The sequence below is a fragment of the Megalops cyprinoides genome, chromosome 4 (genome assembly GCF_013368585.1).
Source record: "Megalops cyprinoides isolate fMegCyp1 chromosome 4, fMegCyp1.pri, whole genome shotgun sequence".
NCBI classification, from domain to species: domain Eukaryota; kingdom Metazoa; phylum Chordata; class Actinopteri; order Elopiformes; family Megalopidae; genus Megalops; species Megalops cyprinoides.
In genome coordinates, this window is record NC_050586.1 from 30,426,213 (window position 1) to 30,453,402 (window position 27,190).

At 45.5% G+C, this 27,190-nt stretch overlaps 1 protein-coding gene across 2 annotated transcripts in view; it reads right to left on the reverse strand.

Annotated features, from left to right (window-relative positions):
• The window catches only part of si:ch211-130m23.3 (uncharacterized protein LOC558547 homolog), a 96,873-nt gene that overhangs the window by 22,488 nt on the left and 47,195 nt on the right, over positions 1-27,190 (reverse strand). For both annotated transcript variants that reach the window (XM_036526248.1, XM_036526249.1), the window contains exon 5: positions 4,293-4,382. In XM_036526248.1, coding sequence (XP_036382141.1) covers positions 4,293-4,382 — 90 coding nt within the window. The remainder of the gene's footprint in view (positions 1-4,292; positions 4,383-27,190) is intronic.

The window sequence follows — 27,190 nt, forward strand, 5'->3', positions numbered from 1 at the left end:
TCTCACCAAGGCTCCCACAAAAACTCTGCTGACATTCCCACCAGCCCAGATTTGACTAAGGACAGGTACTCTTACTGACGACCACCAAAAACCAAGAAAGAAACTTCACTGACCAAAGTCTTACATCCCTTCTGCTTCAGTGGCTTAAGTCCGACCTGGACTCGCAACCATTGGGGTCTGAGTGTGAATCGGATCCAGACCCCCACAACGAGGACTGATCGGGCTCTTTTTATCACCTCAGGGCATGACACCACACGCTGCTTTTACCACTGGAAGCATTTTCACTGCACAGAGCAGAGCAGTGCAGGGAGTTACGATCCAGCGTAGTATCAGTACACAGCTTCGGAGTGTGTGAGGCCGAGAGAGCAGCTCCAATGGCTCCAGGACACGAGGGGCCAGGGTCTGCAAGCAGAAGCACTACAAAGCATGGAGAGCCAACAAGCGAGACACACTGGACCAGGACATAAATATGAATATCAGTATGAAAATACAGGAGCCCTGGGGGGCGGGGTTGGTCACAGAGGCTTCGGTGGAGGCAGCCAGGCTTCACGTTACGGGTTTGCAAAGCGGAGACCAGTTGCTCCCCTCAGCGGCCTACGCCAACTTGACAGAATTGCCCGATGCCTCTTCTAATTGGACGCTCCGCTATGAAAGGAGGCGTTGAAGTGAAAGGATTCCCGGACGACTGGCAGACGCTCTGCTGTTACGCAAGGCTCCACACGGTCCGTACGGAGCCGGGCTGCTGTGAAGGTCTCACAGTGTAACCAGCAGCAGATTCTCCAGTCTTTGTCAATCACACACACAGGCACGCTTGGTATGATATCATCCTTCAAAGACCTTTCGGAAAAAAAGGCAACAATCAATTCTGGGCAGAGGATGGACCGCGCCGACTGCAGGCCGGACTTTCTGAGAGCGCAGCGGAAAATCTCTGCGAATTCTATCGATCGGGGGGCCTCCGACTCGAAGAGCTATGCTGGGCTGCTAACGACGGCCGATCAATTTAACCAGCTGCTGCTTGTTTTCGAATTCACAAAAGAGCCACACTGATCTCAGGTACACTTCACGCGCCCCCAGGGTCCTCCCACTCCCACCGGAAGCCAAACCACAGCAGGAAGTTACATCACACAGCTGCCTCAATGACTGCTTGCAAGTGTCGTCCCCATTTAGAAAATGCCCTGACTTTCCACGCCAGAGTCCCGCCCCTACATCATAAATCACAATTACATTTACCTTTTAGCAAAGGCTTGTCTCCAGGGCGAACAAGGAGACCAAGCTGTCTCTCAGAAAACCCTACTCTCAAAGCACCTCAAAGTGTTTCCCTCCCTAAACTCTCCATTAGGAAGACAGACATGAAGAAACAAGCCCCCGACCGCGCTACAAATGAAGGTGATGAGGGAGGGGCCGAGAGGAAACAGAGTGACTCCAGCCTCCTCCTGCAGTGTGATGTGGTGGCGCGGGGTGGGGGGTGGGGGGGTGTTACTGTCCCAGGTGACTCCGTCGTGAGCTCAATGACATTACACGCCTCGGTGCTCTCTGAAAGAAAAGACAGGGCCTCGCCCTCGGCCTGGAATGCAAATGCGGCGCGGCGGAATCTCGGGATTCTAACGGCGGCCGAGGAGAGGAGCTCCCGGTGTGAATTACATACACCGGTGCATTTCGGGCCTCGCCAGGCCCCCCTCGCCCCCTGTCTGTTTGGGCATCACGTTTGCACACGCTTGTATTGGCGATGTGCGGTAAGCACTACTACTGCCGTCTGAGTAAGGAGCCAATGGCGCACAATGAGGGGGACACCTCTGTTCTACAGAAAGGCTTGGCTTGCTTTTTCCACAATGTGATATTTTCTTCATTTCAGTGTTACTTTCCAATGACACTTACCCACATTGATACGGTACATGCTCCATATGTATCTCTACTAGAGTTTGATCAGATATTTCAGCAAATCTTTAGACATAGCATATCTGTAAACAAACATTGTCAAAGAAATTGTTTTATTTGGTGGGTCCCCCATCCTAAACCTCAGAACAACAGGATGTAGAGGTTTACGATGAAAGCACTTGAGGTAATCAGTGGTCTCCAGCTATTGGCCCTTCAGAGGATGACTCCTGTACATGTCATTCACTGTGACACAGCCAGCGGCCGCGGTGGTCTGCTTGTGAGAGTCCGCTTTGTTTTTACTGCACACTGGGTCCTAGCGATAAAACTGATGTCCGGCTTCGATTACACAGCCGAAAGATAAAGGAGGGCACAGGCAGAGCGGACATGTCACGCAAGCACCTTCGACTTGACTGAGCGACAAGGTGGCACGCTAATTTGCTTCCGCTCCCTGCTTCCTCCTGATAGACGCTAACGAACGCTCCTTCCTGTTGTGTTAATCAAATGTCCTGTTCAGTTCCTGGTCCAGTATGAATCGGGCACCTGGTACCAAGGAAGATCTGCTGTGTGGGAGCGGTGGTTACGGTCGTCCGACTGCATAAGATGGGGGGGGGGGGGGGTGGTGGACCTCATGAGGTGCATGTCTGTCATGTTTAAAGGGAGTGCTCACTGACCAAACTCCACCAATAACGGGACATCAGTCTGTCCCCACAGCTATACGCCTCTGCTGGTCACCATCAGCATCATTAATGCTATTTCACATCAATCATTCCTATTAAAGAACACACTCTAATGAACAACCAAGTATAACTGTTCTCACTGTAACTAGAAATATCTCTCCCTTACACCTTCTCCATCTCCTTCCCTCTTTTACCTTCTTTCCACCTCTCCATCCTTTTTTCCACTTCCTGCTTCCATCCCCCTCCCTTGTAATAAATTTCTCCTTCAGCTTTTTGTTGCTCCTCTTCCTCCCTCCATCTCTCTCTTCCCCAGTCCTTCCATCTCTCACTTTTTATACCTGCCTCCATTTGTCTCCCCTCTCCCTCTCTCAGCCCCGCTCTCGCTCTCCCGCCCCCTCTGTCTCTCTCTCTCTCTCTCGAAGCATGATGTAATCGCCTCTGTTGCCTTTCTCCAGGCAGGACTGAAAGGACGTGCGGCCTGACCTCACACAGGCAATGCAAGGCCTCCCTCTGTAACACATCCATCTCCTTGCGTCAGACATTATTTACATTTCATAGCCATCGTAAGTGGGAGCGCACGGTTTCTTTAACACCACAGAGGAAAACACTGTTAATCTTTCGGCACTATTCACTACAATTATTAAGCATGCTTTATTTTAGTTCGAATGACGTGAGCTGAGCTGAGGATGAGGTATATCGATCCTTGTGAAAAACTAGGGCGAGGATACCAAATAAATACGCACATCAAAACTAGACAGTTTGTCGACCAAACGCAATCTCAAAACCACACAATCTCCATGAGCAACGGAACCACATGACTAAGAAAAGGGGACAGGGTGACCTAGTCCCAAACTGTCAAGAATCTCTCAGTGATTGGAACATAGCTCCCCTGGCATCGCTCACTCAGCTTGCACTTCAGCGCTCCATACCTGTTGCTGCCCCACTCAGGAATGGCTGAACTGCACCCTGCCCCCCCCCCCCCCCCCCAGGTCAGGTTCAGGGGTGCAAGGTTCAGGTCTACAGCAGGTTGAGGTTGGTATCCAGGAAGCACCAATTTCCTCCACAAAACCCCTCCCCACAAAACATCCCCTTCCATTCTTCCTTTAAACAAACAAGCTTCGGCCTTCACTTTGACCTCACTGTGACTTTCATACTACACCTTGAATAGCTCTTAGCTGTGGCTACACTATGCCAACCACAATGACATGTGACCACCTTTAGTGTGTCTGTGTCCATGTGGGTGTTTGAGTACACATCCCTGCCCACACAGTGTGGTTTTCTCAAATCTCAGTGACAGTATTGGCATATGTGTGTATGTTTGTTGTGTGTGAGAGAGAGTGTGTAGGGCATGTGAGTAAGGAAATACCCTTCCATGTGTGTATGTGCAGTGTGTGTGCATGTGTGTTTGTGTATGTGCATGTGTGTATATGAGTGTGTATGTGTGTTTGTGTGCCTGCATGTGTGTGTGTATGTGCATGTGTCTACGTGTGTGTTTGTGAGCGAATCTGTGTGTATGTATGCGTATATGGGTATGTACATGTGGTTAAGTGCAGGTGTGTGCATGTGTGTGTTTGTGTATGTGCATGTATGTATGCATGTGTGCATTACGGTGTGTGTGTGGGTTAGTGTGTGCATGTGTGTGTGCATACAGGTGTGTTTGCACATGTGTACGTGTGTGATGTGCGTGTGTGTGCATGTGTGCAGGCCTGCAGCTGGAGCAGGTGTTGGTGTCGGCGGTACCTGAAAGAATCCCGGGGGAACAGGCCCCACTGGCATCCCATCTCCAGGGGGAATGTTACCGAGGACAGGGCTGGGTGCAGCAGCCGCACTCTGGGGGAAGAGGAAAAAACACTCACGGTGAGAATCACACACATACACACTCACACACACTCACACATACTCATACATATATACATACACGCATACACACACACACACACTTGCACACACACACGCATGCTCACATGCACACATACACACATGCACACACGTACACAAAGACTCTCAAACACAAACACACACCTGGCTATACACTCTCACTGCCTGCCAACACCCTCTTGCTAAAACGCAGTCAATAACATATGATTTTGTGTCACCTTTGAGAAAAGATTCCAGGAAAAAATAAAAATAAAAATAATAAGATTGGACTAGTTTCATCAGTGATTTCCACAGATATCATCTAATCCTACAGACTGTTCTTATGCACTCCAGTTACAACAGTATGAAATGGCATGCAGGACTGTCCTATTGCCGCAATGCCCTCTTGATGAAACAGAAAGTTTTTTTTGCACTCAGATAATTATTTAAAGGTGATTGGTGGGCATGCTTCTTCAAGTCTGTGTAGCTACAAGGATAGAGTGAATTCACAGTCTGTCTCCATCTCATTTTGTGTTATGAAATGATTCAATCAGCATTCATGATGAGAATGCATGAATATCTCTGAAGCAGAAATCTTGCCTGGCAGAGGTCAGAAGAGGAACAGATGACTAAAATTAAATACATCTCACAGAGCAGCTCACTCCATTTCATGAAAACGTTCCGTCCTGTTCGGCTGCTCTGAGGTTGTCTGTATGTATCATCGGCAGGATAGCACAATCATTTTTAATTTGTTCTCCCTTATCCAATCAGGTAGGTCGGCTGGGAACGTGTCTCTCTTCCGCACGGATGACCTCGGGTGTCAGGGCTGGGATGGCAGCCTTTACAGACATCACTTATAGGGGATGTTAACTACTAGGCGAATGTTGTAGGCGAATGTTGTAGGAAAGAAGAATTGTGAACAGAACCATCACAAAACAATCACAGAAACCAGAGCTGACGCAAAAAATCTTTCACAAGTGCTGTGATACTTTATGACAACTGTGAGTCAGCTGGAGCTCTGTTTCATGCCTCATACAAAAGAAACAAAACACCTCCTCCTACAACACAGTATCCCCATCACTGTATTGGTACTCAGGCCAGAAGGGAAGAGTGCCCTCCATTGCTGCCTCAACGGCCCTGCTGCAGCAACCTGATTTTTCCTGGTTACCTCCACTTCAAGTCCTGACCAAGCTCAGTCATGCTTAGTTTGTAATACTTCACAGAATAGGGCTATCAGGCAGAATGGCTGCTGGCTCTGTGTAGTTCAGTGCAAGTAGTGCATGCTTTCAAAGTAATTACTCCACTATGTAGCACACAAACAGAAAACCCATGGTCTCAGTCCTGCTTCTATCCCACACTACATCCCTTCTTCCTCTTACACTCTGGCCCCCTCCCTCTCTTCTCCTGTCTCATTCTCTCTTTCTGCCCCCCCCCCCCCCCCTTTCCAGCAGCCTTCCTGTCTCATAGAGAGCGAGAGGAGGAAAGAGAGTGAGAGGGGGGAGAGAGAGTGGAGAGAGGGAAAGAGAGAGTGTGGACATGATGCAATCCCACAGAGACAGGCTGTTCTCTCTGGTAAACAGGCCTAGAGGAAGCTATGAAGCCTGCAGCTGCTGGCTGGGAGGGTGCAGATATTTCACTCAGCACACAGCTCAAAGACACACCAGGACAAAGCATTTCTCCTCGCATGTACTGCTGGCAGTAAACAACAACATACCTATCAAACCACGGCTTGAAAAGAATGGAAGAAAACAACGGCTGCTGAACCCGTCGTTCACACCGGCAGAACTCTGTTTAACGTATTCACTCCAACTGACCACGTTAACTCAGAACACAGCATTGCACTCACTTCCACTGGGCATAAACCTGAGGATTGCGGGTTCAAATCCCAGTTGAGTGCTGTCACTGTGACTTTAGCCTCAGCAAATCACCTCAGCTGCTCTGGTAACGGAGAAGCCTGCTGTCGAGGTTTGAAAAATGTAAATGAAAACACTGCAGGGGCCGCTATGCAAAGCCATGAGAATAAGCACGCGAGGAGCACAGAACACGGGAGTGGAGGCATTCGAAAATAACTGTGGCACACGGCTGAGAGGCCACGCAAGCGGGCCGCGCGGGGCCAGGGGAGCGATTTCAGGAGTCGCGTTACCGCGCCACTGGGACCACGGTGCGCCTTTTCTGCGTAAGCGCTCAGATTCCCGGGGATATCGGAGGCGCTTAATACCTCCGGCGACATGATCAAGGGGGCGACAGGATGAAAAGGGACGTTTAATCGCGGATTTCCAATCCCTCCCCGCCCCTCCTGAGAGCTGCTCAGACTGACGAAACCTGCCGTCGGAGAGGGCCACAGGCAGAGAGCTGTCCCACACTCCTGCCACACCGCATCCCCAGGGCCACACTCTCTTTCACACTCTGCCAGAGGAGAGGCTTCCCGGGTGTATGTGTGTGTGTGTGTGTGTGTGTGTGTGTGTGTGTGAAAGAAACAGCTTCTTTATACTTTCCTCTACTTGTTCCATGTGATTAACCGGTTAACCCAACCCCCCCCCACTCTATTTTACTTTGAGCTGAACTGGGAGCTGTTCTCAGGGAGACAAGCAGAGGGACATTTTTTTTAAATCAAAACCATTCAGACAGACAGAAATACATGAAAATAATAAATAAATGTCAGAGAATCAGCACATTACCTAGGTGCTGCTGGTCTACTGGACACATTCACACATATTCAAATCCCTAGAATGTCAGGTGACCCATTTCTGAGGCAATGACCATGTATATCAACAAACCCAGACCAAACACTTAGACAGACTTTTTACAAAGGACCAACATTCCATCACAGTCTCTGAAGGTTCACCGTCCCAAGGACCTGTCATGATTTCATAACCCCGCCTCCAAGACCAACCCCCTGGCCACTCCGACTTCATCTGCTGCCCCAACTGCTGCATCCTTGCTGATTACTTGCTTGCTTGCTCTTGTTATGTTATGGATTTTTTGTTTAACATAACATTGAGCCAAGCGGGTTTGGTCACTTTTTGGGCAGTTTCCTGGTGCATTGTATCCAACCCTACAGACAAGCCCTCCACTTAGATTCGACAAGCACTGCCTGCTTTGATGGATCTAAATATAGCCAATAATGTGGCACAGGGAGGGATGGGCACCTGGAGTAAAGACCGGAAAGGGGGGAGCGCTAGGGGGGTGACAGGATGGTAGGGGTGCTGGGCGCTGGGGCCTCTCCAAATGCGCTGGTGAGCGACTGGCGGCCCCCACCCTTCCTCTCGGCCCGCATTCCTCGTCAGCGGCACGCCGTTCTCCCCCACGCAGACAAAACACAACGGTTATCACAGGGTGGGGGGAGGGAGAGAGGCTCGGCAGTAGCCATTCTGAAAACCGGCATCTCCCTATTGATGGCCACCCACGACAAGGCAACCAGCATGCAGGGTATCTATTTATAATAAGTGCATTCCATGGATCTGGCATTTGAAAGTCGTCATCGTCATCACCAGCCACTCCCGGTAATAATAAGCCAGCTGTATTGTAATAAAGTGCGCAGTGTGACAGTATGTACTCAAGGTGTGTGGTAACGCTAGGCTATTACTTCACTGAGGAATCATATGATGTCTGCTTTTCTTTCTCTCACAATTTGTCTTTCTCTCTCTCTCTCTCTCTCACTCATTCCCTGAACAAATAACTCATGCAGTCTGCACAAAGGAGCTCAATTCTTCTGGAGTTTCCACTGGTTAGATTTTTAGGTCGGGAGCATGCTTTCCAAATCAGAGCCAAGAGGGCCACAAACAAACCCCCCCCCCCCCCCCCCCCCCCCCCGCCAGAACTCTTTTCCTCCACGGAGGCCTGATCTTTTCTCTCTCCCCTCTTCATTTTTCTTTAATATCTTTCCAGCACCTGCGAGTCTGTTTAAGAGAGAGAATTACATTGTGTGCTTTTTCTCCCAGGTAGCCTGAGGACACACTCAAACCTCTTTCTCCTGATCTATAATGAATACATGTATTTCTACATGAAAACTCTGTGTTTCTCCTCAGCTTTCGCATAGAGCACCATCTTGTTATGCTGTTATGCTCACACCTGCTGACAAGTCTCAGAGTAAGGGCAGAGGAGATGGAGAGCCAGAAGGGCCTGTGTTATTTGGGAAACGGGCACGTCTGCAGTATACTGTGTGCTGATGTTCTTTCTGTGTACATATAACCATTAGCTCCTCCTCTCCCACTTCCCGCTTTAGACAAGGCCCCCTCTCCCCCCTCCCCCTACAGGCCTGCAGGCTCACCCTGTGAGCCTGTGTGTGTGTGTGTCTGTGTCTGTTTGTGTGTGAGTGTGTGTGTGCCTGTTTGTGTGTGTCTGTGCGCGTGCTTGTGCGCAAGTACATGGAAGCTACCTGAGCCGCTGACAAAGCAACTTTTCAAACACAGAGAAGTGCAAAACAACCCCGCTTCAAATCCCCAGCGTCTTCACAACTGAACGTCTGATTTAAAGAGCACAACACTGGCCCTTCCACACTCGCTAACAGGAGGCTAGCGCTGCCCTGCTACAGCCAACACTGCCACTGACACATACCCAGCAAACACTGCAGATACTTCTGATCAGAGAACTACTTGTGATGCATATCTTTAGTGCATAAAAAATTCAGAGCTATTTATTTTGACAGAGAAGGAAAAACAAGGGAGATGAACGGCAGCCAGTCTGGTTGACATTATTCAATAGAGTCACTCTGTGAGAAGCCATTAATGGCCTGAGTGATTAATTCTACAGGTTAATAATTAGGACTTGTGATACAACTAAAGCAGCTACCGGTGCAAATGTTTCAGCATCTGTGTTGACGAAGACAGGTGTCTTACCATTTGTTATCAGGGACCGCAGGTCACAGGGTTGGAATAATTTGCCAGCTCACAGCTATTTTTCAGCTCAGACTGAGTGGAGAACTGACAGGACAGCCGGGATGTGGTTTATTTAACAGAAGTCGCTCCCCTGTCAGACCGCACTTCCAAGCTGTGTGCTCAGAGGCTTGTCTCCACGCAAACAGGACCCCGGACAAACATGTCCATCGGTGCCAGGTGCTTGCCAAGCCAACACAAAACCCCGCTGTTTGCACTCTGCCAGGGCTGTCAATCATTCACCGGCCAGGTGAGCTTTGTTTCCTCACTGTGTGTGTTTGTGTGTGTGTGTGTGCATGTGTGTGGGTGTGTGTGTGGGTGAATGAGTGTGTAAACAAGTGTGTTAACATGAACTGACAAGTAATGCCCCTTGTCACTTAAAGGAAACTTGCAGCTGTCGTTTGGACTGTATCTGACCCCATCAGACTATACACCCAGGCACAGTCTGTTCCATTAGGCCCTGCCCATCTACATGTTGGCTCCATGACTCTAGAAGGCCTGTTTCCACACCAAAGCACTTAATTAGATTGACGTAGTGCCTTCCTGCTGCTGCACCTCAAGGCACTCCACAAGCATGAGTTCAAATGTCGGCCCAGGTCCCAGGTGGCATGGTCAGCAAGGTGCTCGTTTTGAGTGCATTTGTCCCACTCCCACCTTTCCCAAACCTAATGTGCAGCTGGCAGTTCCAATTCTTAAAATAAAATGCTGGTCCATATACTGTATGTGGATCTTGAGCTCATATTTGAGCATCTTCAGAGTCTGAAACAAGATGCAACATTTGTTGGACAGAGCCACAGAAGAGTGCACATGCAACCCTAGAAGAAATAGTAATGCCCCTTTCAATTTCACTAGCAACACACAAAAATCCCTTGTGTGTGACATTATTGGAAATCAATCTGATTCAATCTCCTGAAACAGGAGTCACAAAACAGGAAAAATACATGTCTGACCACAGCATCACTGACACACATAAATCATTAAGAGTAAATCTGAACCTCTGAATGCTAATCTGGTTGGATATCGATACTTCATGATGCACCTGTGCCAAACCCTAATATTCAAGTGAAGGAGCATACAAAGGGTCATGACCTCTGTCAAACTCCAGCCTTCCTTGGACAGTGTCACTTCTGGAGTCTTCAGTGGATATGCTTGTATTTGTTTCTGTCTGTTTAGTTTGTCTTGATTACTTCTTCACTGAAAGACAATGCTATCCCATACAAAATGAAATATATTGTAACATATTAAGAAAGATGACATTCAGCCCAATAATAGATTGGAAATACATTTAAAATATATTAATTGCAAAGATATTGCAATACGCCAAAATGGCAATAATTGACATATTTTCAATATACTGATTGAGCTACAAATATATATTTTCTAAAATATATTCTCAATACAGTATTTTTGTATATAGTTTACCCACTTTCTCAGCTGGACTCGGTGAAACAAGGGTAAAACAACAGTGTCAGAAAGCACCTAGGGCAGAGTATCGCCAAAACAACCCCTCTCATCTGGGATTCAACCCCAAAACTATCCTGTCTGGAGCAGAGCATTTTAACCATGGACCAACATGCTAACCATCTCTACTAAGAGACTGGCACATCTTTTTCCATGAATAAGCCAACATCAGCAAGTGGAACAGCCTTAAGCACACTGCTGCTTAGCTTTTATAGTATTTCACGTCACTTAAAAAAACCGAACCTGAAGAACATGACAAGTGATGCCATTCAAAGCCCAGTTCCTTTGTGTAAATGTCGTTCACCTGTCAAAATCCGTCTTATTTACTACCGATGTGACTGAAGAGGAATTTCTGCCCAGACTTCCCTCTTAAAGCCCTTAAATCAAAGCCTTGGGAGCCTGACGGAGGAAGAGGATGCAGTGGTCTGCGCTTGCACTGTCTGCGCTCCGCTTACATCATCCCCCCTTCTCTGATCGGAATTTAGATTTATTTATTTATCACTGTATCTGTCCATTTACTGGCACACTCTGTACAGCTCCCTGGCATTCTCAAGGTGGCCGTTCATCACTCCCCGCTCGCCGGCCCCAGGAGACGCGAGCAGGGGGAAATTATTCTCAATTCTCATTAGAAAAAAAAGAGAACTCTTAGTGAAATGTGGGCGGAATTTTAAGTCCTGCCTCGTCTAGACTGCAGTAAGGAGAGAAGGAGCCAGAGGCCTACAGTGGAGTGCGCGTTCAGGATTGCTGGCACAGAAATGTGTGAGTGATGTGCCCTGATGTAGGAAAAGCCGGTTGAGTTTCCTCAGTTCTCGGTATGATGACAGATAGAAGAGGAGAATAGGGAAGCGTGTTGCTGTCTTTACAAAGAACAAAATAAATAGCACAAGTCTACTGCTGCATGCAAACTCTTTCAGGTTTACAAACTTCCTTCTTCATGAATGCAAAAGTGAAAAGAGCCATTGGTGTGCTCTGCCCTTTTTGGTAAGGGATTCTCTCTTGTGTCTCCTAATCGTTTCACTGTGTATAACCATAATGCAATTACGTTGCTCTTCTTGCAAAGGATCTGAAGGCCCTCGCTCTGCGTGTAAAGGGAAGACGAAGTTCACTGCGCTGAGGAGGCAGCCAATCGATCGATAGTCATTTCAGCCTCCTTCAGCGGTGCGAGATGGACTGGTGTACTAGCTTTTTTCTACTCTTCAAGGCCATGGTTGCAACAGGAAATTCAAATGACACTGCACAGGAAGGAACTTAATAACTGCTCCCCTCCGCTAACAAACACCCACCACAGACGCTCCCCCCCCGCACTACCCCCCATCCTCCAAATGCCATTAGACGATTTCCTGAATAATCCAGGAGCCTGAATGTTCAGAGGAAACAGAGAAAATGTGCCTTTCTTTTGGAAAAACATTCCCTCCTCTATGTTGCTTTGAAAAAGGAAACCATGGGGCGGGGTGCAAAAAAACTGGTTTATTTATTTTGATTCAAAACACATGACCTGTGTTGTCTTATTAGCCATCAACCTGAATTAAAATAGAAGTGCAGGTTGATACTCACATTCCATAGGTGCTGAGGGCACATATATACGCATTTCCAGTCCTTCCTATGTCCAGCTTACAATGCTCAGCTATTGCTGACCCTGTGCTTAGCTGTGAGCTCATCATATCATTCTGGTGCATGGCCAACATGCCTCCGTGATAGCAGTGGATCCACCATGTGCCTGACCCTTTTACACCGGATGGGGCCAACAACACCATGGCCTTCTGAGCACTCCAGGGGTCAATGGTACACTGTGTTTGTGTGTGTGTGTGTGTGTGTGTGTGTGTGTGTGTGTGTGTGCATGTGCTCAGCCAGCGGGAGGCAACTTTGAGGAAAACAGCTGTGACCCTCTGGATCCCTTGCTGCTCAGAAAGATCTGCTGCCTGGTGACTCCCGCCACTGTGACTGGGTGTGTGTGTTTGTGTGTGCATGTGAGTGTGAAAGTAGTGTGTGTGCATGTGTCCTGGGGGTCAGCCACTCAGATGTCTGTGAGGTGCTAATACAGGACCAACTGGCTTCTGTGTAGGAAGACAAATCTACTTGATGGCCAAAAATAAGAAAAATTCTCTTTTTTATCAATGTGAAAATACCTGCCTGTTTGTAGGACTACATACTGTATGGAGGAATATCTTAAGGCAGAGGCATGCTCATCCATCCACCAAGAACAGCTACTGGAACTGTACACAGTCTCTTATATCTCAAGGTACAACTTAAACAGTGTTCTTTTTTGACTCTACAGATCACACTGATAACAATGGTTTAAAAAGTGGCTTCTGTGAACTTCTTCTCACATTGGCTTCTCAGACTTTTCTTGATTGTGTTTGAGACACCATGCGAATGGGCTGGGAAAGAAATGCTATTTCCCCTTTTCACTTTTGAGATGGTAATCAAAGATGAAAACACTCGCAGGAAGACACACAGGCACGTTCAGAGATACGTGCACGCACGCACACACGTTCACGCACAAAGGGCACAAAGACATACACGCGCGTGTGTGCACCCACACCCCCCCCCCCCCCCCCCCCCCCACATACACACACACACACACACTCACAACACACATACAAACGCACACACACACGCACACAAACACATCCATATACACGCACACACACAAACTCCTCCTCCATGCCTGTGTCAGCGGTCCCTATCTCAACGTCACCGAGTCAGCCATTACTATGGTGACCTCACTCCCGCTGACCTCACTTCAACTGAAATCCAGTCAAGACTGGCTGGGCACCAGAGTTACCATTTTATTTACTGTGTGAAGAGGGTAGTAAAGCTCTCAACCGTCTGCGTGGCCCTGCAGAGGAAGCCATATTCAAAACCGATGAATGCAACCGAGCCTCGATGAGACGTGAAGGACGCCCCCAGGGGTGGGTGCAGGGAGGTCGCCCCGGGTGGTGGGCCCGACGCCCGCCTCCGCATCTAGGCGGAGAGACGTGGCGTGTGAGGGTCGTGTCGGGCCTGGCTGTGCCTCACTGCACCCCTCCGCGGCTCACCGCTGAGACCCCCATCATGCAAAACACACCTTTAAACCACTCCCTAATTATAAGGGTGAGTGGAGGAGCTACACCTGGCAGACTGCCTCCACGGTACATCTCATTATTCTGAAGAGGGACACAGAGTACCATGATAAAAGGAAAAAAAAAAACGAATTAAGACCCTCTCTTTCTGTCTCCTTGCCACATAAGGCAGATACCTGTAGTCTTTTCGGGGTGCACCATCTCTCTTCAGCACATACAGACTTCTGCTGTCATTGGCAGTCGGGCTTAGACAAGACGCAATGAGGCTGGCACTGACCTGGTAAGGTCATGCTGTTAACACAGTCAGAAACAATACTGAAGTAAATGGAAATGACAACAAAAACCAAGTTTAGGGCAATAGAGAGATCATGTCAGTAGTGGCATTACATATGTCCATGGAAAGGAACTCAGAAATCATCCTTGTTTGTTCATGGAATGTCGCAATTTATTGTAACAGTGGGGAATTTTACCATTACACTTTACAGCTATTTAATATGGTTGTTTTTTTTTCCTCTTTTAAGTTGAAAGGCTTAACCCGGCTTACGGTATTCACATCTCTGAAAAATAGATTAAAAAAAAATAGTGTTTCCTAGTAAGAGCAAGCATGCATCACATTCATAGATGTTTTAGCAGAATGGTGCAATGACAAAAAGTTTTTTTACATTAATGGCAAAGTAGCTGTATATGTATGCCCCAAACAAACCAAGCAGAGGGGCAAACAAGCACAAGTTGTGGCGGAAAGAGGGGTTTATTTATAAGTCAAAGATGCGCGTCATTTAGCTGAAATATCCGGCAGAGGCTCTGGCCAAAGGGCAGCTGGGGTTCGGAGTAAATATTTATCGCGTGAGTTTGTGTGCTGTGACAGAGGACAAGGGCTCCGCCAGGCTCTCCATAAAACGAGGAACAGCTTGATTTTATTGTTTCAGGATCATTTGTCTTGGAGCTGGTGAACAACCACTTACTCGGTCTCCCTCTCCCTCTCTCTCTCCTCTGTATCTCTCCAAACTTTCACAGATGGCTGGATGACAGCAAACTTTCCTTTTAATCCATTTGTGGTGGTTAACCCCGGAGCACCCAGCTCGGCAGGCCTGGGCAGGCTGCGGTGTTTCAAGGGATTTAAATGTAAATCAGACCCTCTTCTGACCCAATGTCCGGCAGCAAACCAGACAGAAGCAATGACTGACCTCCACTTGTTTCATAACCCAGTGAGGTTTCAATCAGCATCGCTAATTGTCCAAATTTCACCGGCACCGGCAGCTATAGCAGCAGCAACAATAACAGCAGCATTGTCCCAGTCTCTGCTGTTATTATTTGTCCCACCGATCATGGCAGTTGTGACAGTTGTAGTAGCAGCTGTATGCTAATATTAGAAATGGGAGTGGGCCTATCAGCAGAAATAGAAGTTGTCATAGTTACAGTGGTAATTCTGCTGCTGTAATCACAAAAAAGTAAAGGTTCATTTCAAAATGAACGGGCTGTCATGTGATACCATTTTTTTTGCATATGGTGTTAACTGCTAAGTGAGAAAAAGATTGTGGAGATGGGGCTTTGGCCAGGTTCACAACCTTCTGAGAAACACCGTTAGGCTCATCAACTTTTGACCAGCAGGTGCATGGGGTCCTATGAGTCTCTTGGGTCAGTCCGGAGCAAAGTGACAAATGCCATCGGTCACGTTGTCACAGGGAGTGACAGCCACAGAGACAATGTGGAACTGAATTCCTAGAAACCAGAGATGCAGCAGAGGAAGGAAGCAGAGAGTGTGAACAGCAGGCATGAGATAATATTATACAGAAAGGAGAAGTGGCTGTATTTATGTCCATACAGACAGACGCGGGTCACACGCAGTTCATCTGCTGCTCTTCATTCAGGAGAGGGAGCTCATGCAAAGGTGGCAGGTGTATGCAAAGAAGTTATAGTCTGTCCAGAAATACTCACAAGAATGTGCTTCAATGCTATTATCAGTTGAAATCACACACATGCTCATGCAAGCACACACAAGCATGTGCGCACACACACACACACACACACAAATGTTATGACAGAGAGAGAAAGAAAGAGGGACAAAGAAATGACATTTTTAAAACCAACCTACTTAAAAAGAGAACAGGCACCTGTTATAAAAACAGAACGCTGCCTAGACACAGCCTGGGTGAAATTCAGCTTACACAAGGCTAGAGGTTCGACTCTCACGTGGGGCACTGCTCTTGCACCTCAGCAAATATCCAACCGTATAATCGGATGATATGTAAATACATGAGCTATGCATCTGCCAAGCAAAAAATCACGAAAAAAAGAGACGACGGACCCCCATAACTGACGAGCCAGTACCCTCTCCAGCACTGTGCTGCAGGGCGGTTTCGGGTGCCGGTGCCTGCAAAGCATTGTTCAGCGCCCCCCCCCACCCATTTTCACAGCTGTACTGAGGGAAATAAATAAATAAATAACTAAATAAATAAGAATGGGAAGGAAATCCGTTGCCGTGGAAACAGATCGAGTGCTTTTGCAGGCTCCCTTGAGCTCTGCAGTATTACACCGGAATAGAATTAGGCTCTGAACCATTATTCTCCGAGCGATAAAGACACTTTACTGCCTACCCCAGATCCATAGGATCCCCCCCCCACCCCCCATCCCCCCCAGCATGCAGGATCTGCCTCGGTCTGAAGGTGGGCTGCTTTGCCAGCGAGCTCTCCACACACGTCCTGAGAATCGCAGTCTGTGTGCTTTTGGTAGTCCTTTCCTTCATATGTTTTATAATGTACATATCAAAATTTTCCTGGTGTTATCCCATTGATATTAATTTACCTTAAATTACTGTAGAAAACTGAAGCCTTTGTATCATCAGATAATAGATAATGCTAATGCAATGGATATTGTCATTTATGTATTTTATGCATTATGTATTTATGTAATCCACTTCTGAATATTGACTGAAGTAATTCAGACTTACTTCTGGGTATAATATCAGTGTCCCACCTGGGGAACTGAATGGTTAGTTGCTTGACGCCTTGACCAATTAGTACTTATCAATTATAATGTATCAATTGACACAAGTTAGAGAATTAAGTGTCTAATGTCTATGGTTCGATGCTGAAGTGAATGCAAAGACCTAGGATTCTGTAAATTGGGTGGCAGTTAATTATGAGAGAAATGATAAGCTGGATGACTGTGGTGGTGGTGTGGAGTGGTAGATATTGAATTTGGATCGTAGCCAGATGGTCAAAAGTTTAGCTCCTTGCAGTAAGCTGCTGTCATAACCGTGAATGACATACTTAACCTGAACTGCTGCAAGACATCCTGCAAGAAAGATGTATGGTTGCAAAAAAAATGTAATGTGTAAAATGCAAGTTATGTAAGTGGCACTAGAAATGTGCACCTGTTAACCAAATAAATATTGGAATAGTGTAACATGATTATGCATATGCAGTTATTATCTAGACTCTCTAGACTTCCAAAACTCAGTCAATAGCTCTAGCAATCTACTCACTTTGATATTTTCAAAACATTTCGGCTAAAGGGACACAAATCTACCCCTGTACCCACTGAATTTCAGCTGCCATTTTTAATACATCGTCCATCTGTTATACTTCAAGGTCATGATGTTTCCAAAACCCCTTTTCATGCACAAGTACAAGACATCAACCAGACCCATCACCAACTATTACACATACAAAAACACTCCAACACTCCACACTCAAACACTCCAATAGCTCTCAAGAAAAGGCTAAATATTATATTACAACCAGGCATTGTGAACACACACACACACACACACAAATGCGTGCACAAAGCAACTGTGACCCTAAACACTTCACACCAAGGTAACTGACTGCAGTGAAATTTAATTAATCAAATGCATTCAATTATGTTAAAGCAGCGGGGGTTGAACTATGATTAAAAACATTACCCACCTTTCTAATATTTTAATTGCTTATTTTTTTTTACACAATAGCAATAATTAAATAAATGACTTTCATAATTTTCAAACCCTGTATGCTTTTGCTATTTTTATGTGTCTTCCATATTTTCCTTATGAATTGCAGCCTCCAAATAAAATTTCAAACCCAGGATACAAAGCCAAGTTTTATTTTCCAGGTGTCCAAAAACTAAAGTACTATTTATTATGTCATACAGCCACAATTCCAGCATAATTTATTACATTATACATCATCTCCCAGTGCCATTTTTACACAACTATTCAATTCTAGTACCATTTTTAGCATCATAATGCCCTGTACCATTTATTACGTCATAGAAGTGCATCCAATATCTCTGCCTATATCATCACCAGCACAAAACAATTTACCCACAATTCCTTGTCTTGTCAAACACTGAAAAATGATGACAATTTAATAGCCTGTTGATACTTTTAGAACACATTATTATGTTTGTGCTTAATATTTCCATTACTTATTTTCAAAGCAGTTAACAAACAAATATTGAGCAGGTAATAAAGACAATAAGATTTGCTGTTGCCATGGCACTTTTGATACAGCCTGCCTAAACTGCATTAAACTGTAATTACCAAACATAAATGTTAGAACCTAACACTGCTTTTCATAAATAACATATAACACACAGCATGAAACATACAAGCACATATTAAAGCAATGATTTCTAAATCCATAAAATGCTCTCTAATCCAGTTTCTTGCCCATCTACAATGTGTTTACTATATATTCAACATTTATCTTATTTATTCATTTTTAAGTCATTCTTGATTAATAGGCAGCAATGCACTGTTTCCTAACAGCATAAACATATAATTATACACACTTTATAATTAAGTGTGACTAAAAAAACCTTTCTTGGAGAGGAACAGGGTCAGGTAGCCCTGGTATCCCACAAAGATATGCGGGTAACACAAGCACCTCATACATAAATATGATTCTTGAGGGCAGATTTATCAAAGAGCACTTTTGTGCCCGCTAATGAAAGAGAAATGTGATGTATTCTCATGACTGTGGCATATTTTTCAACAATAATAATTATGTTAATCAATAAAGTGCCACAATTAATTTAAACGTCCGTCACTAAGTTTCAGGCAGACATTTGTAAACGTACAACCAAGGGAGTGAAAATGGCCAGTGAGAAACAGCCAACCATGAGCGGGGAGCTTGCATGTTAAATATGAAGAGAATCCTTTGGAAAGGGTCTTAACTGAAGAGGCCAAAAAAAGATCTGCTTTACAACACCATGACCTGCCAAAGAGATGACAGAGAGAGTTAATCCGGTTGGATGAACTTAAAAAGGTATAAAAAGTGAAATTTGCATTTGAAAGGTGAAAGGTATATTGGCTTATGTTAAAAGCATCTGTAAAGGAGACAGCTGAGATCTTGCTGTTTGGCAGGTCCTCGCCCAAAATGAAGGGCAGACCGATCAGTCCTTGTGCAAGCATCTGTTAACAGGTGACACCACTGATTTGGAGACCGGCGAACCTCCTGCTGTCTCCCAAGGTCATGCCATACAGGAAGGACATCGGTCTGACACGTGGAAACCTCACCTCATGACCCAAACTCAGCTCACAACTTACTGTATGAAGTGCCTCAGTGAGAGCACCTTACAGTGTTTGACATACTCTCGCTCAACCAATGGTGTCTTTAGCTAAAGGAAAACTGGCATCTGGGAGTACAGAACACAACTGTAAGGGACAGAACTGAAGGTTCACTGAGATTTTCCAGAGGGACTAATAAAGGGTGGCACAGGAGCCAGTGAATGAAGCTGCTGCTGGAGAGCTCACCCCCAACAGGTATAGCCTACTCCTACCTGAGTGGCCATCGCCAGGTTGTTCCTGGACAAAGGGTCAAAAGGCAGAGACTATTAAGGAAACCCTGCTTTCACTTGTCACAGTGGGTAGGCGCTCGTTTGCCTACTAGGACTGAGTAGAGAGGCTGCGAGGGCAGAACCGGGCAGAGGAAGGGGCTGGCGAGGGTCATGCCCCCGGCCTCCAAGACAACATAAATCTGATCAGGGCTGAGGGCAATGGACTAAGCTGTTGTTACCCTGGATTAAGATCCAACTGTGTGTGTATGTGTGTGTGTGTGTTTCTTTGGCTATGTTGCTTATGACATGTCTTCCTCATTGCAAAAACAGTTGTCATTTGGCTATAATGATTCAAATATCAGACACCTGGTTCTCAACCTCTTGAAACACACCGGCGACAATGGCCCATGCTGATAATTTCCTGTTTTGACAACTCTCGTAAGGCGTATTGGTGACGCTCCAAACAAAGATTTGAGGGGAGCATTTCTAGACAATCCCTACGCAAGTAACAAATTCTTCATATATATTCTAGCATATAACACCAAACCACTTCCTTTTTATGTCAGCTGCTCACGGCATTCCTCCAACATCTCATATCCTCCTTTTTCTTTTCCTATGCATGAAGTCCAAACAGGGGTTCAAAATCCTTACCCAAATACTGTGCTTAATTTTTGGGTCATTTGATACTGCAAACCATGCCCATTTTTGTATCTTACAATCAATACATTTTGTTATGTATATTTTGCACAAAACAGGGCTCAGAATGCATACTGACTTGTACAAACAACCTTGAAGTCAAATGAGATGGAAGCTTCTTTGGAAAGTTCAGGCACTAAATCAGATTCTTTATTTAATCCATATGGGAAAAGAGTTTTTCACCTAAAAATCTAGCATGATTCATGCTTTAGTAATCCCTTATCAACACCTACCTCCCCTTTTTTGTTTTGACACACTGTTTCTACTCTAGTGCTCTCCATTTCTTGGATTCAATGATCTTTTTCCATGAAATGTTTTGCTCCCAGTGACGTAATGTCTCCATGCTTAATTGGGCTATTATGCTTGCTTAAATGGGTGTGCTCTTTAGGTGTCCGCCCAATGTACCCTTCTCAACATAGAGAGAAAAATGTGTGCACAATTCTAGGTGTGTCACATGTATTTGTATGATTTCATTGAATATTCCTGAATATTCTGAATATATTTCATTGAATATATTCCTGATAGTTCTGGGTGAAGTAAATTTGACTTCTATTCTGGACACAGCCCATTGGATACATTTGACACTGACTGTACATCTGAGTGTTCTCTCTAATATGGACTCCAATATATCAGATCATACACATCTATTGCTTCATTTCTAGGACCTCTTCTGAGAAAAAAATGAACTTGGAGTTACATCTGGATACAGGATGCCTAAGTACTTACCAACTGAGGATTACATCATATTTACTGAACATTTTAAAACATACAACCTAATTGATAGTAAAGGATTTTGATCAAATCTTAATACTTATTAATGTTTGGTTCTGTATTTATGAATCCATCATGGCATTACAAATTTGATACAGCAGATAATAAATTAATTCATGAAGATTAGAAACTGATGTCATCAAACAATTTTAATTAGTTAAACACAGTTAGAACAATCAATTAAGTGTAATTAATTGCATGGAGCTATAAGTGTAGATGAATGCAGAGGGACATTTTGACTTAATTTGCTACATCATGGGTCCCAAACATATCTAAAAACAAAGCTAAACCATTCAAATAACACACACTTAATCACTTTTTCTCCTTGCGAGTTGTCTCAGTTGTCTCTGCAAGTTTGTCCCACAGGGTAAAGTCATAATATACATAGAGCACAGAGGTGACAGAGAACATTAAGTTCTGGGAGGCCATGAGACACGAAGGGTCGCGCATTGTTTTTCTGTTGTTGTTGTTGCTGTTGTTGGGCCCGGCTTTGTTTTTGCGGCTTTCACACAGGCACAAGGTGATTTATCAATAAGAAGTCAGCCTGGAAAATTCAGCATCATCGCTCCTCCTTCCCCTGCTCAAACCCCCCCCCCCCTCCCCCCCCCAGGGACAAAGCTGATCATAACCCTCTCAGAACATCTTAATTAATGACCAGACAGTGCAGTGCAAGGGCTTTCAGCGGCTGGGAAGGGGTGACATTACCGGAGGGATGGGTCTGAATACACAGAGTCACGCATGTGAACCTCCGCAGGAACATACAAACACAAACACATACATGCCCATGCACACACACATACAGGTGCGTGCATGTGTACACACACACACACGCACACACACACGCACGCACGCACGCGCGCACACACACACACACACACATATATGCACACATACACACAACTGGCCTTGTGAAGAGTGTGAAGGAGCCCTCTGGGGCTCAATGTACACATACACACATATATGTGCACACACACAAAGAACACTTTGCACAAAGAAACACACCCAACCAACGTAGGTATACACAAAAACACACACACACACACACACACACATCTGGCCTTGTGAAGAGTGTGAAGGAGCACTCTGGGCACTCAGATGAACTCTCCAGGATGAGGGAGGATGGGGGTAAATGGAGTGCGGTGCAGCACAAGCACAGACGCGCAGACACCAGCTGCAGCTATCCCCACACCGTCCCCGGACTGCTGACACCACATCCCCACCGCAACAGCACCAGGAACAGGCCTGTTCTACAGCCCTACAATCAGAATCCACAATCTGCTCTACAGCACCAGGAACCGCCTTATCCCAGAACCCTACAATCAGAACCAGAACCTGGTCTGCAGCACCAGGAACAGGCCTATTCTACAGCCCTACAATCAGAATCCACAATCTGCTCTACAGCACCAGGAACCGCCTTATCCCAGAACCCTACAATCAGAACTAGACCCTGGTCTACAGCAGCAGGAGCAGGCCTATTCTACAGCCCTACAATCAGAATCCACAATCTGCTCTACAGCACCAGAAAAAGGCTTATCCCAGAACCCTTCAATTGGCCCATCTCTTCACTCAATGACAAACACAATCCCTCTCACACACCTCTACCAATATTAGTCGCACCTCATTTTATGACATGAACTAGTACAAGAACCTCAGTGTTTAACAGACACATTTCATTTGCAAACATTATGTACAAGTCAGTTGACTCAGTGGTCTTGGGGTTATATTCTGTGCAACAGAAAATGATAATATTTCCAGAAACATAGTCCCATTCTAGGTAGAACCACCTCTTGAATTTGCATAAATTGTGATTCTGGTCAAGACAGATACACAAATAAATAAATAATACACTATATTAAATTATATACCTCAGCTTCATAAATCAATCTGGTTCACATGTTAGACAGGGAGAGAGGGAGAAAGGGAGGTATGAACCACAGTAGTAACAGCAACAGTATCACAACTGTCAACATCAACATCATCATCCTCCTCATCATCGTCATTACAATAATCATCATCTACATCATTAAAAAATCTGGCGAGTGTCAAATCTCTCCCTGATGAATATGCAGATTTACACTAATTGGATGGCTGATTAATTCAGCGGAGCCCGCCGAAGACGCGCCTAGCTCCAGACACACCGTTTGGGGGAAGTCTCATGCAGAGTTCACTACGGGGTGGCTGCCATGAAGCACTAACGTATACACAGCCTCCCGACAGTGTTCTGCACTTCCTTGAAACCAATTTTTTTCAGTCATTAAAACAGTGCTTTACACACTACTTACTACTTACAAGCAGTACAAGCAAGGCACCAGAATAGTGATGATGTCATCTAGCTGATCTCAAAGTATCAGATATATGGTTATGGTGGTGCCCTTGTCTGAAATGAATAAAGTTCATAAATTAGTGGATCAAAGTTATAGACTGTGTCACACCTGAAAAGGTATGTTTGGATATTGTTACTAATGATCTGAACCATAGTGCTGAAGCAGAAAGTGGAGCAATGGCCTTTATTCCCATTTTCAACCTCATCAGAACTTTTACTATGGTAATATTTGGAGAAGCTGCAATAACAGGGGGATGTGGCAAATGCTGACTTTGTTTTTTTTAACCAACTCACTTCAGTGGAGCAGAGAAGGCAGGTTCTCCACACTTCATGAAGGAGACAGGGAGAGAGAGACAGACAGACAAGGAGAAAGAGTGAAAAAGGGAGACAGGGTGAGAGACGGAGATGGAGAGGGATAGAGAGAAGGAGAGAGGAAGAGAGAGAGAGATGGAGGGAGTTTCTCGGCTAGCTACCTATAAAAAATGAATTCTCACAGAGGGAGGGGCAGAGAGAAAAAGAGAGAGCGAAAGAGAGAGAATATGAAAACGACCACCTGCATCTCCCCGGTCCCAGTACGGCTGCTCCTCTCGGCAGAGGCTCCTGCATTATGGAGGAACGTCAGGCCTACCTCCCCGCTCCTGAGTGCGCTCACTCCCTGCTCATTAATCATTTACCGCCCCAGCCCCGGCTCCGCCCTCACCCAGTCCCCATCCCACTCCTGTTACCTCATTAACCCTTTCCTCTCTCTGTCAGGGGGGCTAGGTGGTTGAGGAGCCAGCTGGGTGCAGACCTGTACCTACTGCCTGTTCAACACCTCCCATGCTTTCTTCCTCTCTACTAGACAGACAGATAGATGGGTTTCTAAATCTGTGTGGCTATTTGCTGTGTGCCCCTTGGGGGGGGGGCACTCAGCAAATAATAATAGTAATAATAATAATAATAATTGCTGTCATAATAAATAATAATTGTCATAATAATCTGAATTGTAATTCTATGTACAATATACATATGATTTTTTAAGCACTACCGTGGAGTTCTTGGGCCTGCCTGCACTGTACCCAAGACGGATAAATAATCCAGCAAAATAAACGAGAAAAAACTGCAGCAATTGCAGTCTCTACTCAGCCATATGACCAGACTCCAAAGTGGCATTTCCCTCTGATTTATTCTCTCTCTCTCTTTCTCCCCTCCCATCTTCCTCTCTTTCTTTTCACTCCCTCCCTCTCATTCTCTGAGGACTTCACTCATGCGTCTCCCTCTCCCGTTCCCTCTCATGCACCGCCCTCCCCTCTACCATTCCGTACCATCCTGTTCCTCCTCCCTCTGTCCATCTCTGTCTTCCTTTCACCCTCTCTCACACTCTGTCTCTTTCAGTCTCTGGCTCTGTTTGTTTTCCTGTCTCCATATCTGTTAGTCTGTCTATTTGTCTGTCTATCTGTCTGCCTGTCTCTCAGTCAAATTTATCATTCTTTTAGACTTCAGGATGCCAGCCATGTGTTTGCCTCTTTTTGCGCCAGCCTGATTTTTGGTTTCTTACAGACAATGCGCTTACATTATCTATCGATATATCCCACAAGGGATACAGCCATCCCTTCACAGAAACAAATATATCAGCAGTGCAAACCTGCTGATTACAATACATGTCCCATAGCTTGAGCAATTCATATGTACAAGAGGAAAATGTTCTTATTGTCCTCAAAACTTTTTGATAGAGGTCAGAGGAAGGAGCTTATTTCTATTGCTCATTACACTGTCATTCCAAACGACAGCAGGAAAACTGTAAATCAGTTTAAAAAGGAAGAACATCCCATTTATATTCATGATACAAAGAGCAGAAGTTCTTAAAGGCACAGGTTAGATTTTTTTTCCATTTTTACCCTGCTCATTGCGTACTGAAATCACAAGTTACACAAGTTAATTGTCCACACTACTACTGCAGACGATCCTAGCAACTGCACTATGACACCTTATAACACACTCTGCACTCGTCCTCCATTTTACCAATGTCCTTGATCCACCTTGAGGCTCACTCTGTACATGTTATGCAACCAGCTGTTGCCATGACCTGAGAGTGACAGGCACATGGTGGAGTCTTTTCTAGAGTGAATCACTCATGTAGGTGGCTAGCAATTTAACTGATGAGAAACAGAGGCACCAAGAAAAATAGGTGGCCTTCTCTCAAAGATATACAAAGAGTGCAATTTGCTGAAAATGTAGTTGTTCCCGATCTTTGCGATACTGATCAGAATGACTTGAGCTGTATGTCTCCATTTGAAATTTGTTTGTTTGCCTCCTCATCTTTTAATGTCTCTCACGCACGCATGCACACACACACACACACACACACACACCAACACATCACTGAGTGCTCTGTGACTTCACAATCTCCATCCCTCACACCCTCCCAGCCTTTGTCATCCTCTTCTACCACACAAAAATGCTGTGCCACAAATATGCTTTAAGTCCGTTAAAGAAGATGGCAAATGAGAGAGAGAAAACAGAGAGAGAGAGAGAGAGAGAGAGAGAGAGAGAGAGAGAGGAAGAGCACAAGCTTATCTGGAGAAAGGATCTCAGATCAGACTCAAAGTGATTCCAAACAATGCAGACCCCTCGTATGCTGTGCAAAGTATATGATGGTTTCCCTTCTGTTCCTTCGATAGGGTGTTATTAGCACAGAGGAGCAGCTCCACTGCTCTGGAGCCCTCCTGCCCGCAGATTAGTGTTACCACAGTGGGCAGGAGTATTCACAAGGACCGGATCTCAGAGGAGGAAAACACCACCCCATGCTGTTTGTGTACCAAAGAGAAAAGAAAACATGGCCTTAGGGCTACAGCTTTAAACTGCTGCGCATCGCTCAGAAGGGTCTGCTGCAAAGAACTCCCAGAAAATCGTCAACAGAGACCCGAGCCTAATCCACAGCGAAGGCCTGAGACAGGGATTCACAGGCATTTGAGCAAAAGCACACACTTCAATCGTCCACAGGGTCTGTTCCATTCCAAAAGTCTGTTGATGCAGACATCAGCTGCCTGCACCACAGGACCACGATATGACAACATGGCAAATTTTTGCTGACCCAGCACTGCCGAAGTGGTGTCCTACGCCCTGCTAAAGTTTTTACAGAGGTTCATTGTTCACGGCATTGTGACCAGACAAATAAAACATCTTGCCAAAAATCCTGACGCTCAGAAAGAAGAGCAATAAAAGATTTGACTTCATTAATTTTGGCTTCTTGGAATAAATTACCATTTTAAATCAGGACTGGACGGACCCCACCCATGTGTCACACATTATAAACAATGACATATCCTTGCTGCTGTGAGAGCAACGATCCTCTGGCACATATCGTAAACAGCAGCCGGTTTTAGGAGCTTGTCAATGTGCGAAAGTTGCAGATTTCTGCATGTCATCTAACGCGGACTGACATGTCAGTGGAGTTCCGTTCAGCGAAACAGCCAGGGGATGCAAGCTGCCTGTAGCAGGCCTGCGATTGCTTCCAGGAAGAAATGAAGGTTCGCAGAGCACCCTGACACTTCCAAGGGGATCGTTTGCGGTGTCAAAAACATGGCCCTTGGGGCGCTCTCTTTCTATTTCCTCCTTGCCATTTATATCCATGTGATTTTGTCCTCCAAAAGCACAAACAAAAAAAGCAAACAAAATACGGGCTTGCCAAAAAAGATGCCCCGATATTGCCGACTTCACAAATTTAGAAACAGCAGATATGAAACATGAATTTAAGAGGGAAAAGCAACAGTCAGATTGCAACTGCACACAGCTAACAGATAGCAGAGCATGATTTTTATGGCATTCAGTCCCATCCCAAGTTTCTCCAAAGAC